At 39.9% G+C, this 16,952-nt stretch overlaps 1 protein-coding gene across 5 annotated transcripts in view; it reads right to left on the bottom strand.

Moving 5' to 3' along the window:
- The window catches only part of nf1a (neurofibromin 1a), a 130,033-nt gene that overhangs the window by 61,422 nt on the left and 51,659 nt on the right, over positions 1–16,952 (bottom strand). For 3 of the 5 annotated variants that reach the window (XR_012770315.1, XM_075474156.1, XM_075474157.1), the window contains exons 29-34: positions 15,353–15,488; positions 8,750–8,812; positions 2,502–2,660; positions 1,407–1,504; positions 868–1,014; positions 637–783 (exon numbers count right to left, since the gene is read on the bottom strand). Coding sequence is in view for 4 of the 5 variants with exons in the window: in XM_075474156.1 (XP_075330271.1) it covers positions 637–783; positions 868–1,014; positions 1,407–1,504; positions 2,502–2,660; positions 8,750–8,812; positions 15,353–15,488 (750 nt within the window). In the remaining variant the exon portion in view is untranslated. Of the gene's footprint in view, positions 1–636; positions 784–867; positions 1,015–1,406; positions 1,505–2,501; positions 2,661–6,266; positions 8,605–8,749; positions 8,813–15,352; positions 15,489–16,952 lie in introns of those variants that run through there. The other 2 variants (XM_075474158.1, XM_075474159.1) reach the window with 2 other exon arrangements.

Below are 16,952 nucleotides of genomic sequence, written 5' to 3'. Positions count from 1 at the left end.
AAACACAACAATATTCGCAGTCTGAAACTGTGCAGAATTCCTCAACGCCAAAACGAGGCTGGAACTCGGCTCACAGGACGCAGCGGGGGGTATTGATATTGCTAGTATGGGATGTCATACAGCTTCATGTCAAAGGAGGCGAACTATCCCTTTAAAGTAAAATCAGGGTTTGGTACTTCTTAAAGTTGGTACCAAGGCAACTCCAGTGTTACAAATAAGATGGAAAAGTGTTGTACTGAAGTCGATTTAAGTGTAGCTCCAAAAAAACTTGGGAAAGGGGTTCCTACAATTTTCAGTTAAGAACGAGAGGTGCTACAAATGGAAAAAGTTAGTCTGGAGCTCTGTGAAAAGTGGTGAATTGTGCAAAACATTCAGCTCCGTTTTGAAATGTAAAACTTTATTAGTATATATCTGCATGAAGTACTTGAGTTGTTATGGCAGGGTGCACATTTGCCATCAATACACATTTGCTTGTGGGGAAATTAGTCTCAGGAATGTTGTGAACATACGACTGCCTCTTTTTAAACTTAAAAGAAACAAACCGAAAAAAAACCATGAATATTATGTGAAGTACTTAAGCAGACAAATTTGGTGAGGTAACAGACATATGATATTACCAGTTGGTAGCAATCCTACCTGGTCATGAACTCCTCAAACTTTGAGCTGGTCAGATTGAGACTGGACCAGTGGGTGTCAGCCACAGGTTTGTGTTCTGGGGGTCCCAGGTATGCCAGCAGGGTTGCCATCTTGTCAAAAGGCCGCCTGCCTACAGCCTTATGGTCTCTGGAATATTTCTTAGAATTAATATCTTTCATTAGAAAAAGAAAAAGAAAAAGATAATTAGGAACACAAGTGGGTAGTTCTGACCTGTTACTGGAGAGGTACTGGCCAATTCTCTCCTGGTTGTTCCACAGCAGGCGGTGGAGGGCCAACACATTACCGTCACTGATGAAGGACAAACTGTGGTTGACGGAGTCACTGGGTGGAGAGTCAGATGCTATGTCCAAGAAAAACCTGTGGCAGAGTGGAAAGGACGCTACACCAGGCATCTCAGTCTTTGCAGAATTTTGATATGTTTGAAGTGAACCTGCGACTTTGACAGAACAACGATTTCCAATTCATGCCAACTTCAGGCTACACTGTGGATTTCAATTCTGTACACTGGTTGTGTGGGAAGCTGCAAGTTTAAGACTGAAATATGAAGTGGTGTTCTGACTTAGTTCTAACAATTTATGAGATTGCATATTCTTTGAAGTCAGGAAATGATGTTTTGTGCAAAACTTAATGTAGTAAATCTAAATCAATTGCTGTGATAAATATTGGTGGGTTTTTTTCATAAAAAAAAAAACAAGAGTTTTGTTCTGGTCAAGTTGACAAACTGATGGGGAATACTCAAAATGTCTTACCTCCTCGCTGAATCAAAGTTGCTTTTAACAAAGTCATTAAAAGGCCTCATATGTTCCTCCTTTGTAAATAGGACATGGTTTGCAATACTCTGCAGAATCTGAAACAAAAATAATCTTTTAGTTAACACTTTAAATTGTAGGATTTCTCTTCAGATTAAATTTGGCTTTGAACTGATTTACACATTTACACTAATCTTCCAATCACTAAAAAAAAAAGTTTTAAAAAAAGCAACTACTTCACTAAACCATGGCTGTTTCTGGGGTAGCAGAATGCCTTTCATGAACAGCTCTGTGACAAGATGTCCAAAAATCAATATGTCTGAGAACTACCAAGTTAGTGTTTGATCATCCCAGTACTGACATGGAGCTGCAGAACCAATGCCTGTTGTTATGTTGTGTTGTGTGGGATCATTTACAAAGTTCAGACGAGGAGATGGCAAGATTTTACTCAGTTGACTAAGAACCATTTTGGGGTCTCGGCCCCCGACTTCCTGTTTCTACTGCAGGGTCCAGTAAAGTACAATCTGACAGCTTGTAAAATCTTCATGTGAGCAATTTCTCTGACTGATTGTAGACACAAAATTCAAACTGGGACACAAAGAAGACAACTTGATCTTTGAGAATTTGATTGGAATGGGCCACCTTGCTAAATCTGCTGTGAATCTGCTGTGAATGGTCAACTACAGCTCAGCCCCAGTCCTCAGACAACCTCAGTCTGTGCCAACTTCTTTAGTCCCCGAAAAATGTTGCTAGGACTAAAAGCTATTAGGATCATGCTATTTTAAGTCAATACAGTTTTTTTTAGTCATATCAGTTATGGATTTTCATAAAGAAACGGTAACAGAGTCTGATGAGAACACCAGGTAAACCAACACTACAGTGCAGTACTTAGTTACATCATAACTCAATGAAAGCAGATTTAACTGCAGCTAAGACATGTTTTTATTCCACTTCATAAACCCTCTTCTCATTGCCCAGCATGTCCTTTTGCTTGGCTGCTCTGTGAGCCGCAACAATTAACTAATTGAAAGGACTTTCTCTATAAAATGTTTTTAATCAGCCTCCAAACAGAGTCAACATATTCACCAGCCTTACCTTAGACATAAGTTTGAGACCTCTTTCTATTCTGGGCTGGGGTTTTTTGTCCAAGATACCCGCCTCATAGGGAGACACAATAGCAGGGTTGACGAAGCGTAGAAACATGGCACTGCCCACCGCACCTATGCTGTTCTGTGGAAACCGCTGACTCACCACCTGTATAGAGAAGGATTTGGGGAGTAGAGGAAGACAGAGGGGGAAAACAAATGGGAAAAGTAGAACAGATGGAAGAGGAAGGAAAGGTGTGAGGAGGACCAAATTCAAGCAAAGGAAAGAAAAAAAAATATTGAGAATGGATTTCAGCATATCGCAGAGCAAAGGAAGCAATGATGAGAGTAACAAAATATACACATATCACTATGTGTAGCAGAGCAAAGAGGGCTGAGCCATGGCTGGTGTAAGATGACAAGTTCAGGAGGTGGAACAGTGAAGGAAATATACGAAGAAGAGACTTGGAAACGATCCCTGATCATTGAGAATGGCTTCTACCCCATACAGCTAAAAAAAAAAAAAAAAAAAAAAAAGAGGTAAGAGGTAAAGCAAGATAAAGCAAGGAACCGTCACCTCTATGTTGGACTAAGATAACAGACTGGATGTGAGCACACAGAAAAATGGGGGCGTTGTGTGACAGATGTAGAGATGAGCTGTAATGAGTAGCAGTGGATGGGTGCACGGAGAGGGAACCAACCATAAGAAAACTGCTATTTGAGCATGACATCTTGCTTTGAAGCAAAGCAGGGCTGCATTTGACAGATTCAAGTGGAGATACAATGTTATGCCATCAGAGACGAGGAGTAATGTGTGGAACATGTTTAAGTTAAGGAATTTCCATCACTTTATTTGTGTGATAGATGATGTTAGGTGCAAAAGAAATCCATCATATTAATGATTATACTTTCAGTCAGACCTAAACAGATCAAACCTTTAAGACTTATCATTATTACATCTAATTACTCTTTGTTTCTATAAATTTGCGAAGAAGCGACAGTGGATTTGGCACATGGAGGCCCCTAAAAGGTTATTGCAGTTCATTCCAGGAGCTTTTCTATATTGTACTATTGGCCATCATTTGTTTAAGTAAGAATAGAATCATCCATAAAAAAAGTGAATCCCAACAACTTAAAAGAAATTGTAATACGTTAAACATCTGAATGGTCTGTACATCCAAACAGTCAGCCAACAATCAGTTAGCTTAGTTTAAGTGATCTATGAGGAATATGAGAGAGAAATGGAAAAGATCTGTTTTTGTAAACATCCACTTCAAGTCTACAACACCTGTCAGAAATGTGCATCCCAGTTTTTTAACAGTTAGGGGTTGATACAAACATTTTGGATGTATTCGGGCAAGGTTCTTACACAAAACCCTCCATCGCCCCCAAACCCATCTCAAGTGCCAACGGAATTTTTTTTAAACTATTTCAACACCTTTTCTCATGAACTTGACATAGGGAGACAAGCAGGCATCGGAAGAAAAGCAGAAATAAATCTGAGTCAGCCAAGAAAAAAAGAAATCTGAATTCCGGGTTAGGCACCTTACAGAAAAATGTATGATTATGCTAATTAACAGATCTCAGACACACATCTCAAATGGGCCATACTGAAAGGACAAACACAGTGGACCTCTTTGTCCCGACCAAAACACGTAGACATGAAATCACACACAGTGCAGATATTTGATCACCTTCCAGCTGTGGACTGGGTCAACATTAAATGATGCAACTTATACTCAAATGTCCTGCCACAAAAATCCATCCACTGAATGTAAGTTGATCCTAGTTACTTCTCCAACTTCTGAGTTCCTTAAAGGGTTTGTAGCCCTTTCATATCTGCATTAATGTTCAGTTTCTTACAAAATGTATCCTTGGTGTGGAACTCAGTCAGTCGTCTGCATATACGTGGAGTACCAGGACTGGGGTTTGAGATCACTAACCTGGCGAATGAATCCACATAACAGAATATAAATCTGACTCTGAGGTGGTGTGCAGCCCCTCCAACATCTGTGGTGCTGCATTTCAACTTCACTCCTCACTAAAGTAATCCAAGGCCTCTTCTCCACTTCTTGCCAGTCTAATAATATATTTAGTTGCCAGAAATTGGGTCGGCTTCCGCTTGTCTAATATAGCTTGCTGTGTCAAAGAGGCCCCATTTCAAACCAGCTATTAATCCGGAACAGAACATAGTTCTGTACTCAGCCTCCTGTCCCTCACTGACAACTGAGTATTTCTGCAGATGACAGGAGTCAGCTGTACTGGGAGTCTGAGTTGTATAGTGGGAACAGAAACGCTAAAAAACTACTAATCCAATAGTCAGATCATTTTAGTAGGAAAAAGTAAGCCTGTAGATCTTGTGAGTTGAGGTTCCTTTAAACAAGCACATCAGCTAATTTACTTTTACCACTCTGCCTGCTGTCTCTTTCCACCCATATAGTTGGAAAGCTGGCTAGGGGGGTGAGGGAGTACAAAATATATTCCTGCAGTTACACTATACTGCCAAAAGTTTTTACTCACTCATCCAAATAATTCATTTCAGGCGATCCAAACACTTCCATGGCCACAGGTGTATGAATTCAAACACCTATGCAAGCAGACTGCTTCTACAAACATCTGTGAAAGAACGTTTCGCTCTCAGGAGCTCAGTGAATTCCAGCGTGGTATCATGATAGGATGCCACCTGTGCAACAAGTCCAGTAGTGAAATTTCCTGACTACTAAATATTCCAGTCAGCTGTCAGTGGTGTTATAACAAAGTGGAAGTGGTTGGGAATGACAGCAACTCAGCCACAAAGTGGTCGGCCAGGTAAAATGACAGAGCGGGTCAGAGGATGCTGAGACTCATAGTGCGCAGAGGTCGCCAACTTTCTGTAGAGCCAATCGCTACAGACCTCCAAACTTCATGTGGCCTTCAGATTAGCTCAGGAACAGTGTGTAGAGAGCTTCATGGAATGGGTTTCCATGGCGAGCAGCTGCATCGGAACACGCCGCCACTGGACTCTAGAGCAGTGGAGACGCGTTCTCTGGAGTGACCAATCACGCTTCTCCATCTGGTAATCTGATGGAGGAGTCTGGGTTTGGTGGTTGCCAGGGGAACGGTACTTGTCTGACTGCATTGTGCCAAATGTAAAGTTTTGTGGAGGGGGGATTATGGTGTGGGGTTGTTTTCCAGGAGCTGGGCTTGGCCCCTTAGTTCCAGTGAAAGGAACTCTGAATGCTTCAGCATACCAAGAGATTTTGGACAATTTCATGCTCCCAACTTTGTGGATGGCCCCTTCCTGTTCCAACATGACTGCACACCAGTGCACAAAGCAAGGTCCATAAGATATGGATGAGCCAGTTTGGTGTGGAAGAACTTGACTGGCCTGCACAGAGTCCTGACCTCAACCTGATAGAACACCTTTGGGATAAATTAGAGCGGAGACTGCGAGCCAGGCCTTCTGTCCAACATCAGTGTCTGACCTCATAAATGTACTTCTGGAAGAATGGTCAAAAATTCCCACAAACACACTCCTAAACCTTGTGGAAAGCTTGCCCAGAAGAGTTGAAGCTGTTATAGCTGCAAAGGGTGGGCCGATGTCATATTAAACTCTCTGGATTAAGACTGGGACGTCACTTAAATTCATACGTGTGTAAAGGCAGATGAGACAATACTTTTGGCAATATAGTGTATGTTTCGTGAAACACTTAGTATTCCATTTTCAATATTTTTAATGTGTACTCGTTAGCAAAATTGTTAATTTCATCTGCCAGTGATCTTACGTTCCCCATAGTGATCAACAGAACAAATATTTTTAACCTCTTCAGTCTTTCTCTAAGCTTTACTCCTGCCCACATTCTGCAGTACATAGTATATACAGTTTGCCACTTATCAGTTTTGGGATCTTATTCCAGGAATTAATTGGGCTCAATCAGCTGTTTCAGCGTGTAAAAAAATTCTTTAGACATAAATTGTTACTTTATTGGCTCTTTGGAGCCCCTGGAGCTTAAGAGAAGTGTTGCAAAAGCTGAACAGCAACGTGATGAAACAACAGTGTCCTCAGACAAATAATTCAGTGCAATAAGTCTATTAATTTATTTAACTGTTCATTCTTCAACAATATTTATATAAAAAAAAAAAAAGTACTCTATTTTATTCTGTTTTTATCTACTAATTGGAATAAATTTGATTGACTTACGATTCCATGAATTGGATTTCAGTGGATGATAAATGAACTTGAATAGAATTTCTTTACTTTCGCTATAAAGTGCCCTGAGATCATTTTTATTTAGAAATCGTGCTATATGAGATAAAATTAATAATTCTGTTCTACTCAAAAACAAAAGATGAAAAGAGATGCACACTTGATTCAAGACACCAAATATGGCATTTATCACTCGCTGGTAATCTCAATATTTAAGTTAAAACAGTTTGGCGATAGCTCAGAGATGCCGGATCATGAATAAATCCAGACTTAAAATATTGGTGAAACATGACAGTTGAGATGGTATCTCATGAGTCTTTAAATGATCTATGAAAAGGGAACACAGACGACGAGGCTGCCCCTCAAATACAAAATGAGAACATATTTTCAAAAAAGAAAATATCACAGTTTCAACATTTGCAATTTTGATAATCATAATTATTCTGGCAAAGCATCACATTTGCTGTTTTTTGTTTGTTTGTTTACAGTTTACACAAAAACTAAAGTTTACAATTTTTAGGAACTAATGTTGTATTTGATCACACATCACCAATGCTCATACATAGATAAAGTAATCATTTCATCATTCCTTTGGCTCAGGGAACTTTGAGGAGATAAGTCAAAAACATAATATCCCAATCGAATTTTCTCAGAGCAAAAATCGAATGTCTGATGCCTTCAAAGTAGCCCATGAGGGTGATGTGCATGTGAGAGACACGGCCCTGACAGAGGACACAGGGAATCAATGTAAATGCAGAAAACCATACACTTACATTCAGAAATGCTGGAAAAAGGACAGCACAGGGCTCCAGACTAACTTTTTCTACCGCTTTGAAAACACGAGAAAACATATCGGTTTTCTTCAAAGTAAAAAAAAAAAAAAAAAAATAACATCAGAAAGTTAGACAGGGCTTTTTCAATACACACTCCAAATCCAAGCAAAAGTTGCTTTCATTCATCACCTTAAAACACAACAGCCTGGTTCAGCAATTCTGGAAATGTTCTATTCATTATTAGTTTACTCACCGGCATGTTGGTGGCACTTCGAATTCGCAGACTGTGTTGTTTCTATAGGAACTAAAACTGGGTTGGGTGGGTCATGACCCATGAGTTTAATTATTTGGCCCTCTACTTCAGTGGTGTAATTGACCTCAAATCCAAAGTTATCTCAGCGTCTTCTGCAGATTTATTAGTTCATTTAGCCTTTGCACTATTTAGCCATTAGCCTTTTTCCAATACAAGCTCACCTGCTAATGCCTCAGAAATCGGTGTTTGAATGAGCCCAACGGGAGCCAGAGCACTTCTGGACTACACAGGGAGAGGACAATCTGCACAGAATTTCCTCATGGCAGTGATGTCAGAATGCATTCCATCTCACATGCAAACAGACATGCTCAAACACACACAAATTCAAACCCTTGTGTTTTATTGAATATATGATGTTGATTTGAAAAATAAATCAATAAGTAACTGAGGCATATTTCCAAATTCCACTGGTGCACCTATGTATAAAATTTAGTTGCAGTGTTTTCAGTCTGGAGCCCTGCACCATAAAGCTGAGGAATCCCATGCATTCCAGAGGGAGAGCCATTTATCAGAATATTTCATCTAAAAATGATTTATTCCTTTAAAAGCTGTGTGCGCTAAGGCCGGTGAGGCACACAGCCGTGTATATGAGCCTGAGGGTAAATCAAGACAAATCATTGGATGGACCAACATGATAGAAGTGCAGATGAAATGTTCTGAAAAACGTCTCCTGGAGTGCCAACAGAGTCCAGAAAGAGAGAGAATAGAGAATGCTGCTATTCCCCAGGAACTGTTAATCGAAAGTACATCAAATAAAGCTGATATTAGTACAGTGATTTTAAGAGAGGGTTGTACACAATGTGGATTATGTGGAAAGTAAAACAATTCCAAAAAACACAAACTATGAAAAGAAAAAGAAAAATGAAGAACCAAAAGAAAAACCAAAATGGATTAAAAAAAAAAAAAAAAAATGCAAAAAGCTTTTTTATTTTTATTTTTTGCTTAGGGGGAAAGTGTCTGAAGGAAAATAGATTCTCCAAACTTACTGCTTTTTTGTTTTCCTTTTTTTCTTTTACTGTTGCTTTATTCAGTAGAGAGTGACAAGTAGCCTACAGAACAGAGATGAGCACAATCATGGTCACAGCACCAGCTACATACACATACAAACACACACAGGTATCACAGCCTTAAGCACTTGTCGTGTACATACATTCAAACTTAGTTAACCACCAAAAAAAAAAAAGAAAAATAAATAAATAAATAAATCAGCGGTCATCATTGATTGGGGGACTCGAAGCATTTCCAAGCATGCACTTATGTGCCTTAATATCAGCAAACTGTGATTGAGTGAGTGTATGTATGCATGTGTGTATCTGCGTTAGTTTGCCATAAAAACAGGTACCACTCATCACTGCTGCAAGTATGAACTGTGCTAAGTTAGTACTGTCTGAAACACTCGATCAACAAGTGTGAGAAGAACACACCCTAAAGAGCTCCCTTTCCATTCAGGTGAGAGTGCGATGGTGGAGGCGGCAGACGTGGAAGCAGAGCGGTGCAAAACACAAGAAAGTCAAATTGAGAGTTTGGGGGAAACCAATGTATATTGAGACTAGATCACGGTATATTTGTTTGTTACACATGATGATGTAGGCCACCAGGTTTGTCATCAAACTGTGCTGCAATCACACCTAATCCATGGCTGGACTTGGGGACAGGCATTTGATACATGCGTTTGCTGGGGTCCGTGTGTCAGTAAAAGTTCAAAGTGCATCCTTAAAAGTCATCTCGATAGAATGGAAAAATTGACCTGCCAAATAAGACTTCAAAAGAACAAATTTGACCAAATCTGGAACAACTGGATCTCGTTCATTGCCCCCCACGAGAGCAGATTTTGTTTGATCTCACTGGTAATTTTGCTTTATAATTTACCCATTTAATTTATGAATCCTTTTTGATGATTATTTCTAAGACAGTGGCAGGAGGGCCCCCCCCTAAATGATAGCCTGGTCTTCTATTTGATCAACAAAACAGTAAATCAGAGGCATAAATCCCTATTTACTAATCGTTTCACCGTGTTTACAACCTAAAAGACAAATTATTATGTCAACACAAACCAAAGGAATAGATATTTGTGATGGTTCCTTTATGAATTGTGAACCTGTATGTCTGTCACACATAGACAGAGCAGAATGGATCTAATCTGCTTGCTCTGTCTTTAGTCCGAGCTCCTGCAACACAGCTATAATGCCTGCTGATATTTAGTAATAAGATGAGTCCTCACTGAGCCAATAACACACAGAGTGCTAAATACATGCGTGACTGCAAAAGGTACGGGCTTAGGACTCCTTCACACTCAAATACTCAGGCCACATTTAGGGCTAAACATTTGTTTAGTAATCTGAACAGAACAGTCCCCAGGACACATTCTGAGACCACCCATGCAACTGATGTCAACTAAATGGGAGTACATATTTGTTTGCAGCAACAAACCCACCACATAAAAATGTTCATAGAACAGCCCACATCAAAGATTATGCACAGCTGCTGGCTAATCTGAAGTGATGCAACAGACATCTGCTGGGATAGATAAAAGTGGCAATTTGTGGTGCTAAAAGTTGAACTAAAAAGGGTTGTCAGAACCCTCGTTAATGAAATAGAGAAAACATTTCAATCAATTACCAAGAGCATTAATAGGTGAGTAGTTGAATTTGGTTTCGACAGCTGTAGGTGTTGATTGTACTTGCTTTGGTCAGTGTGTAATAAAAAGAATTACAATAAGGAGAGCAAAAAGGTTTAGACAGCCGTCATTAGAAAACTGAGCTGCAGTGCTTGTAAGGAGTCTAAGAAGATAAGTCCAGTTTTACCCTCATTTTTCCTGTTGTTGTGGCTCTCAGGCTATTAGTCCAGGCAAAGTAACTAATTTTTGAGTCAAAAATGGAACTAATTGTAAAAGATTTTTTTCAGCATAAATCATTTCTATGGGGTGTCCAGAACAACATACTAAAAGTCCTAAGAAATCCCAGTTGAGGAAATATGTTAAATTTTCATCAATCCGAGATGTGTGCCAGTAGGGCCAAGCAACAATACACCCCAATGGGGTTATTTTTTCCCCTTACTCCTATCAAAATGAAACTTTACACAATGAAAGTACCCATGAACAGTAACATTTTTTGTATTACAAGTTTCTTTGAAAATAAATTGTAATATGCAAATGAGCTATACACTAATCGAATATGCCCGTATCATGTATGCACATGATACAACTTGGGAGTGGGACCCCACTGAGAACTCAGCTTTCCCGCTCTTTTGACAAATGGCAACATTTGGCAACAAATTTACGTCAGATATGTCACACAGAAATATGGTACGGCTACTGTCATAGTCTTTGATGGCTACAAAGAAGAACCAACAATAAAAAATGCCACTCAACTGCGCCGAACAGGTGTTACTCCTGGTGTAACTGTACACTTCTCTGGTGACATGATCATCCAATCCAAAAAGGACCAGTTCCTTAACAATAAGGAAAACAAACAACGGTTCTTGGTTTATCTCAGTGAAAAACTTGAGAGGGCTGGATGTATCACAGACCATGCAAAGCATGACGCAGATGTGCTCATTGTTCAAACAGCCATTGCCTCTGCCAGAACAAAAGACACAGTCTTAGTAGGTGATGACACAGACTTGTTAGTACTCTTGTTGCATCATGCTGATCTGAATGCACAGGAGCTGTTTCTGGCACCAGAACCAAAGAAAGCAACAAAAACAAGACGGATATGGTGCATAAAGCAAATGAAGGAGTTACTTGGTCCCAAGGTGTGTGACAATCTCCTCTTTATCCATGCCATTTTAGGCTGTGATTCTACATCTCGTCTTTTTGGCATAGGAAAGGGAATGGCACTGAAAAAAGTCAAGAATGACACTAGCTTTCTTGAACAAGCTAAGGTGTTCAGCCAGTCACAGGAACATGTGGGAAAAGGCATCATTATTGCAGCAGGTGAGAAAGTTCTGGTATCACTGTATGGGGGCGAAAAAGATGAATCACTGGATATGCTGAGATACAGGCGATTCTGTGAGAAAGCCACTCAGAACTCGTCTCCAGTGGAACCTCAAACTCTCCCTCCAACATCAACAGCTGCAAAGTTCCACAGTCTTCGGGTCTTTTACCAGATAATGGAGTGGAAAGGGGAAAGTGAACATATGGACCCAAAAGACTGGGGGTGGTATGTTTTGGATGGGAGATTTTCGCCAATAATGACAGATCAGCCTGCGGCACCACCAGAGATACTCGATGTAGTCCACTGTAGTTGCAGGAAAGACTGCAGCACAAAGAAATGCACATGCAGAAGACATGGACTCCCTTGCACTGCCATTTGCGGAGAATGTCGTGGTACTAGCTGCACAAACTCACAGTTCCATGATTTATCAGATGAATAAGAAAAAAACTAATAAAAAATAAGTAAATAAAAAAAATCTAGAAAAACCAAAAAAAAAAAATTTTTATTAAATTAAAGACACAAAAAAACCCTCCCCTGTTGTTGCTACCTTGTTGTGGTGGGGAGGCTTGTGTGCCTCCGTGACACTGAAGACTATACTGGCGGGGGTTATACCCCTGGCAGGTACTACCAAGCCAGGCAGTTTTCAGGTTAGAGGCAAGTCTAAGAGCAGCATTGCCATCACCCATTGGCAGTAGGATGATTGGATGAAGATTGGGCCGATGTATTTGTCATACATGAATGGTGTTTCTGCCTGTGCAAATTAGTGTAAGGGTGGAGCTCATGTGCATATTCAAATTCATTTTCAAAGAAACTTCTAATACAAAATGTTTTACTTTTCATGTACACTTTCATTGTGTGAACTTTTATTGTGGTAGGAGTAAAAGAAAAAATTAGGCCTATTTGGATGTATTTTGGGCATATTCGATTAGTGTATAGCTCATTTGCATATTACAATTTATTTTCAAAGAAACTTGTAATACAAAAAATTTTACTGTTCGTGGGTACTTTCATTCTGTAAAGTTTCATTTTGATAGGAGTAAAGGAAAAAAAATAGCCCCATTGAGGTGTATTGTTGCCTGGCCGTATTGGCATACATCTCAGATTCATGAGAATATAACATATTTCCCCAACTAGGATGTCTTAGGACTTTTAGTATGTTGTTCTGGACACCTCATAGAAATGATATAAGCTGAAAAAACTTCTTTTACAATTAGTCCGTCGTAAAATGCTACTTTGCCTGGACTATATGGAAAACCAAACCAGTTCTCTGCATTAACAAACTCGGAACTGGTTCCAGGACCAGCCTTCAGCACTGGAAGCGATTTGTTTAAAAAGGGATAAAAGACTCTTAATGACCCACAGGATGGTGTGGTGGGTGTGACCTTGTCAGCATTGAAGGTGTGAATGATCCCAACAGAGTTTCCATGCTTGGAACATCCCAGCAGTCGGTTAGAACTGAGGAAGCCTTTTCAGATGAGAAATGAAATGTCTTGAAGAACCAAACAGAAGTCGAGTTGCTTCCTCTGCAGAATATGCAGACATAAGGTAATGTTGTGGACCATTCTAACCGTTCTGGATGAAACTGTGGCCAGTTGCTTCAGTAGTTTCTGTTACGACTAACTTCTGATGTTCCTCACGGCTCAAACACAACACCTCGTGCTTTTTGTCTACTCGTAGACTCCATTCATCATTCATGTGTGCTGCTGATATGATTCAGAATATTTTATCAGGGGGCCCCCTGGTGGCACTTGGGTTGTGGTACCACTATAATTCCACTAATCCAGATCTAAATGCAGGCTTTTGGCAAATGTCATCACTCATCCCTCCCATCTTGTTCTATCATATCCTTCACTGTTTCAGCCAAAATAGCCGTAGGAATAATTTGAAAAATGCAGGCCCAGAAAATGGGGAAAATATTTTTGTAGCAGTACGTGAGATCTTGTCTGCCGTATCGAAAATATGGCAGACAGGAAGATATGCATTGTGAGATGTTTTTCCATTTCAACGATTTGATCCCAAAAAATGATCGTAGTCTTAGCTTACCTCATGACAAAGAACAGGATTAGGTGTGATCACAGTTGGAATATTTTATCATTCACAGCTTTATGGGTAGCCATGTCTCAGGTGTTCTATCATTCAGAAGGCCAGTGGACCAATCTGAAGCCCATAAATTTGTCAAAGTCCTTGGGCAAGACGGTGAGCCCCACATTGCCCCCAATGTGCTCATTTGTGTGAGTGTGTGCCTTTGAGAGATCGGCAAAAGAAATGTTGAATGTGAAATTAATTGTTAAGCGCCTAGAAGAACCAAGCAAAGGTTTTATAATAGCGATACAAGTGTGGACCATTTATCATCAAGTCTGTCAAAGGGAATGATTGCAGTGTGTTCAGGGAGACCGTTGCACAATAAAACCTTTTTTTTCTCTCAGCCACAGCCTGATTTTTCTAGTTTTTGCCATCAAGGGTAAGTAGGGTCTCCCAGCTGGTAAGACCATATGATGGGTCAAAGTAACAAAATGATATGACAACAAAAAAAAAAAAGGTAAAGGAAATGCATTTGATCAATAAATGGAGTGACAAAAATGAACGTGAACTGAAAAGGTGGAGTGGTAAATGTTCAAGTGATTGGATTGAAAGCTTATTAAACAGTTGTGTTGTGGTGAAGAAAGAGTCCTTTTCCATCTTCCCCAGTGTTAAATTCATCATTAACATCTTTTAATTTGAACTATTTATTTCAAGATAGGAGCCTAATAGGCAGAAGTAAGAAGAAAAAAAACAAACAAAAAAAACACTGAAAAAGCTGAAGTACGGTTTACAAACAGATAATGGAAGAGATGAAATTCTTCAAGCAGATGCATTTTTGTGTACCGACTCATTAAATCCAGTCAAACACACGAACCTTGTAAACTCAGGATTCATTGTTTCTTATTCTACTACAGTAATACTTCTGTACCAGGTTAATCAACTGCATTATAGAAAATTACATTGTGTAATTAAAAGCTTATGCAACAGAAAACTATAATAATCTCATTGTCTTAAATGTTATCTGTGGCTGATCTTCTCTTATAGCACAGAAATGAAGAAACAATGACAATTTTATTTAGATTTACTGACACACTGTGTCAGATTTAATGACCAACCCGTTACTTGAAAAGCATGTAAGCTAATTCTAGTTATTATTCATAATTGTGACGCCACTGCTTCTAATGCATCAATGATTGACTTGACTGGAAGTTGCACTTTTCACGAGGTGCAGACGGATCAGTGTTAAGATGGCAAAAGCTAGGAAAACAGGCTCCAATTCAAGTGTTAGCTACTAATGTCCAATCAGACTTTAAGAGGATTTTTTTTCAAATCTGGGATGTTAACATCGAGCGGTAGAAACTTTGGGATGGGAAATTGAACAAACAGGTCTTGATACATTGGTCCAGCAGAATGAACATTGCTGAATTGTATGGAGAGCAGTGCATTGATGCCTGTGGTAAACAAAGCATTGAGCTGGAGAGCAACAGGAAGCCTTAGAGTGAAGAGGCAGGAGCTTGAAATGTTTATTTGACATTGAGTGCACACGCGCGCGCACGCACAGGTAAGGGCCAGGAGGCTGGGTGAGTGGCTGGGGGACATGGTGAGATGAGACGGATGGGAGGGGTGGCCTACCTGGTAGAGACAGTGGCAGACGCTGCGCAGCTGTGGGGGGAACTCGCTTGAGGAACCGATAATGGCCTGGAAGAAGCGCTCAGTGATCTGCAGCAGGTTCCTCTGGTTCTCCTCCAGGTTCTCCCCTTGTTCCAGCCTGCAAGCCAACAAGCATCTTTGTGAGGTAAGGCGTGATTTCAATTCTTAAGCTGTGACTACATCAACAGTATTAACCTTGTAGCACCCACAGTTGCAGATATGCAACAAGCTTTTTATTTATTTACATTATTTATTTACATTGTATTTTTATTTATATTTTTATTTACATTACATTATTTGATTTTTTAAATTTACATACTTTATTTACATTCATGTGTAATATTTTTTTACATTACATTTTATGTGCCGACAGTTGTCACAGCAATCATTTTCTTGGCTCAGTGAATTACACTCTGCTTTGTGGTGGTCTGTTCTAGTTGGTTCTGGTCTCGTTTGGTGTGGTCTGCTTTGTCCACCTTTCACAGCGGTAATGGGAGCTCAGGTCTCCAAATTGTATTATCACAAAATTAATCAGGAAAGCCCACAGTTGCAAATATGCAACATTGCCTGAAATTATCAAAAATAGCCCAATTCCAAAAATATTGGTTTATTCCCACCCAAAAAGATGCAAGAAGAGCCAAAATGATTTATTTTCAATGATTATTCATATGCTTGGGTGCTACAAGGTTAAAGCTGTAGTCGGCAGGTTTTCAAAATTAGAGTCTAAAGTTGGAAAATTCGAACTGATACAACTTTCAGGTCCCTCCCCCAACCTCTAACAAGCTCCGAATCGCCCTCCAAACCCCTCCCCCTCTGTGGACGAGGTTGTGCACGTGAGTTCACACCAGTGTGAGCGCACACAAGCTGGGGCAGACTCACACTCAGCAGCGTGTGCACAAGCTGTGATTGACAGGTAGGATTCCTCCACCCTAACTTGATTGGTTAAAAACAGCCGGGAGCGCTCGGTTTTTGCAAGCACGATTACAGGCTTCAGAGGGAGCTACAGATTTCGTTATTTTTCTTAAACAGCCTATTTAATATTCTACTTCCAGAATCCCATGACAGTTCAAGCTAATAGGACTAAAAAAAAAGTTGTCGACCGCAGCTTTAAGAGTGGAAGAGGCCATTTGAAGCTCTGCACCCTGTACTGAGTACATCCATGCACAAATCAAGAAAAATAAGGACTGCTACATCATTATCAAACAATGCTTGAAATAGTGTTCAGTCCTGCAGAGAACATTCTAAATTTGCATTGATTAAGGACACAACACAAATGTGCTTAGTATCACAAACAAGCAGAGCTGTAGATTATCAGGAAGGTGTCATTTATCAATGACACAGCATGTCTGTTTGCTACCCATTACAACACAGGACGTGAACCTAATTAGCTAATGTTTCTTCTTGCTCAGGGTAAGACTGAGAAATCGGTTCTAATCTAACATGTACAAGGAAAACCATTTGGACTAACCTAAAAAACAATCATTACTGCAGCTTACTGCCCGGGATATTTGTAAACGCCTTTTATTCTGGGAAACAAGAGGCATGTGAATATACCCTGCGATGACTTCATTCCCACTCATTT

This window comes from Odontesthes bonariensis, chromosome 9, assembly GCF_027942865.1.
Source record: "Odontesthes bonariensis isolate fOdoBon6 chromosome 9, fOdoBon6.hap1, whole genome shotgun sequence".
NCBI lineage: Eukaryota > Metazoa > Chordata > Actinopteri > Atheriniformes > Atherinopsidae > Odontesthes > Odontesthes bonariensis.
The sequence above is the reverse complement of the archived record's forward strand: the minus strand, read 5'-3'. Positions and strand labels throughout refer to the sequence as shown.